The sequence below is a fragment of the Gavialis gangeticus genome, unplaced genomic scaffold (genome assembly GCF_001723915.1).
Source record: "Gavialis gangeticus isolate Ggan-Ray unplaced genomic scaffold, GavGan_comp1, whole genome shotgun sequence".
NCBI lineage: Eukaryota > Metazoa > Chordata > Crocodylia > Gavialidae > Gavialis > Gavialis gangeticus.
Genome location: NW_017729009.1, coordinates 5,045,161 through 5,048,998, shown reverse-complemented (window position 1 = coordinate 5,048,998; position 3,838 = coordinate 5,045,161). Strand labels below are relative to the sequence as shown.

Below are 3,838 nucleotides of genomic sequence, written 5' to 3'. Positions count from 1 at the left end.
CCTACCCCCACAAACCCCACACCTCTCGGGGGAGCCCCGCTCACTGCTACATGCACACACATCCACATACCCCCAGCCACCCCTCCCCACATACCCACCCACATCTACACACACCCCAAAATACCCCCACACCCCAACTTACAAGAGTAAGATTTTTGCCTGCCCCTGAACTAAACTGTTCTCAGCGGTGAGAGATGATAGAACAAGGAGCAATGGTCTCAAGTTGCAGTAAAGGAGGTTTAGGTTGGATATTAGGAAGAAAACTCTCACTAGCAAGGTGGTGAAGCACTAGACCAGGTTACTTAGAGAGGTGGTAGACTCTCCATCCTTGGAGACTTTTAAGGCCCGGCTTGACAAAGCCTTGGCTGAGATAATCTAGTTGACAATGGTCCTACTTTGACCAGGGGGTGGACTAGATGACCTCCTGAGGTCCCTTCCAACCCTAGTTTTCTAGGATTCTATGAGACGTGTAAATTTTCACGTCCACCATAACCCACGCTTAATAAACAGAACTGGCGTCCTCCAAAAAAAATTGTAGCTTTGTCGCACATAGATCACAAGAGGCTTTTCCACACCTTTTTCAGCTGCAATTCCATTCCTGGTGCCAGCATAATGCAGGCCACGAGGGTGCTGAGGAGGAGGAGGAAGGCATAGATAAGACGTGTCACTGTCGAATTCTTGCTGTTCGGACAGCATCGGCACAGCAAACACGAGGCACCGCTGCACAGGCAGGGAATCTGAAGGAGAAGCAGGGGAACTGTGAGGACATTTCCCCATACATTACCCCTCTTGAGAGAGAGCTGAACATGCCGAGCAGCAAACAGCCCGCAATTCAGCGGGATATCCAGAAACAGCCAGCGCACGGGGTCCTTCCTGCTTTATCCTGGTTCAAAGCAGGAAGTGTAGTCATGGGGCTCTTCTTTTAAATGTGTCATGAGGCCTCCAGCTTTATACAGGCATTTCAGATCATAAAAATGTACCAGCCAAGCACATCTCTGTTTACAAATGAAACAGAAATACAGCAGTGGCACACGACCTGTGGTTACACCAGGGCCTTTTACACCATCAACCAGCACCTTACGGCACAGGTCTTGCAGGATACAAGACCCACTGACAGTAACCGAAGCCACAGGGGACAAGCTCGGACACCCGGTCCTGCAGCCTCTCTCTTTCTGTATAAGACACGACTCATCACGTGCCCAAGGACAGGCCTGACCAGGGACGCGGCGGGGCAGAGCCCGCGGGCCTCACCGCCGGGACGACGGAGCGCTAGGAGCTGCTTCTGAGGGCAGCGCAGGAGCGATGGCATTCCCCGGCAGGCGCCGCCCCGGCGCAGCGGCCTATCGGGCGAGCCCCACCCGCGCCCCGGCGCCTATCCGCGCTCCCCGCTCACCCAGCTGGCCAGCGAGCAGACCCCCAGCGCGGCCCCCATGGCAACGCCGCAACGGCCCCTCCGAGCCCCAACAGCCGCCGCCGCTGCCCTCCGCTTCCGGCTTCAGCCCCCGCCCGTAGTCACGGCTCCGCTCCGCCCCGCGCTCATTGGCCGTCTCCAGGATGTGACGCACACCCGGTGGAATGCTCGGTGCGGGGACGGCCAATGAAGAGGCCGGGAGCCGCCCGGGGGGCAGGGAGAAGGTCATGTTGTTTTCGAGACTGAATTCAGTCCGCTAGAATCTTGCGCGGCGACGTCACAAAGCAGGAGGCTCTCGTTGGCTCAGAGTCCTCAGTGGGTAGTACCCACCGTGCGGCTGCCGGTATGTTGGTGTGGGGGCAGCGGGGCTATGGTTCGGTCCGCGGACCGGGGCAGCCTCTGTAGGTGCCCAACCCCCGAGTTCTCAGCATTAGTGCCGTGGTGGGGCGTCACCAGGCATGACGTCACATGATGACAAAACGTCTGATCTCCATGGTGCCAACATGACATATCACATGACATCATATCACATCACTGGTGTAAACAGGGTGAACATGCCATCATATCATGTCACTGGTGTGAACAGGGCATCCCTTTGTGACAAAAGGTGCCTGGCCCCCTTCTGGGCCGTGCCTGCCAGGGGGTGCGATGCCCTGCGGGGTTGGAGCGCGCTCGCAACGCAGTTTGACCCCTCTGCAGAGACCAGGCCAGAGTGCGTATAGATAACGTTGAACCCCCCTGGACCCTCAGTCTAGATAACATTGAACCACTACCCATCTTCCCCCCAGTCCTTTTCCATCCATAAGTCCCTTTAGTACTCAAATGTAGACCTTCCTGAATGGTAGAGGTGATATCTTTTATTAGACCAACATGATTTTTTTCAGAAACATTAATTGCAAGTTTTTGGGCACAAACACCTTTCATCAGGCATCTGGGAAGAGATCGTACAAGTTCTCCTGGGTAGAAATGAAAGTTCATATTGCATAGGATTACGCAGAGGAGTCAACAGATGGAAAACTCTTCTGGGTAGGCAGTTCTTAGTTGGTAAAGAGTCTCTCAGCTAGGGTGCCCATTCATCCAGTTTTATAAAGGACAGTCTGGTTTTCTGGTCCTCTGTCCTCTACCAGATGCCTTTATGTCCTCTATTTTTCAGCACTCGGCGGCACCCTCCTACCTGCTCCTGTCGCCGACACCACCGCAGCTGCCTGCGGGAGCTCCCCACTCAGCCCTCCCCCGCCTCCAACACAGCTGTGGCTGCCTGCAGGAGCTGACCGTTCCGCCCTCCCATGCCTCCAGCACCGCTGCGGCTGCCTGCGAGAGTTCCCTGCTCACCGCCGCCACCGCCACTGCTGCCTGCAGGAGCTCACTGTGCCCCCAGCCTGGGGGGGGGCACTGTCCTCTATTTTTGAGGTACCTTGATGGCCACCCTACTCTCAGCTCTCCTGTGAGACTCTGTTATGATGCAAATTTAAGAACATTTTTTTGCAGAAACCTTGTTGGTCTAATAAAAGATATCACCTTTACCATAAGCCCTGATTGCTTTTTCCTCTAGACCAATATGGCTACAACCTGGATACCTGACCATGGAAGATATAAAATTTTAGCCCATTTTTTAAATGAAATCTTCATAATTTCCCAAGCAGAAAGCAGCTGTAACCACCTGAAACCTGAGATACTGCTCCTGCCTTGGTTCAAGGTAATTTGCATCATAACAGAACCTCACAAGAGAGCTGGGAGACTCCTTACCAGCTAAGAACTGCCTGCCCAGAAAAGCTTTCCATCTATTGACTCCTCTGTGAAATTCTATGAAATATGAACTTTCATTTCTACTAGGAGAACTTTTACAATTTTTTCTCCAATGCCTGATGAAGGGTGTTTGTGCCTGAAAGCTTGCAATTAAAGATTTGTTGTTGCAAAAATCATGTTGGTCTAATAAAAGATTTCAGATCTACCATGAGCCCTGATTACTTTTTCCTCTAGACCAATACAGCTACAACCTGGATATCTGACCTTCCTGAATGATACCTGAGAGATTTTTATTGGTAAATGAAAGACAGAAGTATCAAGGGCCATCAAGGGAGTCAAGGGCTTGCAGCAAGGAAGTAGCCCTAGACTTTAAGAGGGCCAACTTCAATAAGTTGAGGAGATTAGTGGGAGAGGTGCTGGGGTCCTCAAGAGTACTCAGTGGCCAAGATGAGTGGTCATTCCTTAAAGAGACAATACTCAGAGCCCAAGGGGTGACAGTCCCAACAAGAAGCAAGGGGGGTAAGAGTGCCCAAAAGCACCCCTGGCTCACCAAGGGCATTCGTGAATGCCTGATTGCCAAAAAAGGAGGCATACACCCGGTGGAAGGGAAGGGCTATCACCAAAGAGGAGTGTGCCTCCACTGCTAGAGTCTGTAGGGGGGCTGTTAGAAAAGCTAAGGCA

The 3,838-nt window shown here is 52.7% G+C and overlaps 1 protein-coding gene across 1 annotated transcript in view; it reads right to left on the bottom strand.

Moving 5' to 3' along the window:
- The window catches only part of SERINC3 (serine incorporator 3), an 11,676-nt gene extending 10,136 nt beyond the window's left edge, over nt 1-1,540 (bottom strand). Inside the window, exons 1-2 of the mRNA XM_019509833.1 lie at nt 1,394-1,540; nt 576-737 (exon numbers count right to left, since the gene is read on the bottom strand). Coding sequence (XP_019365378.1) covers nt 576-737; nt 1,394-1,432 — 201 coding nt within the window. The 5' untranslated portion in view covers nt 1,433-1,540. The remainder of the gene's footprint in view (nt 1-575; nt 738-1,393) is intronic.
- Between the last annotated feature and the right edge of the window lie 2,298 nt (nt 1,541-3,838).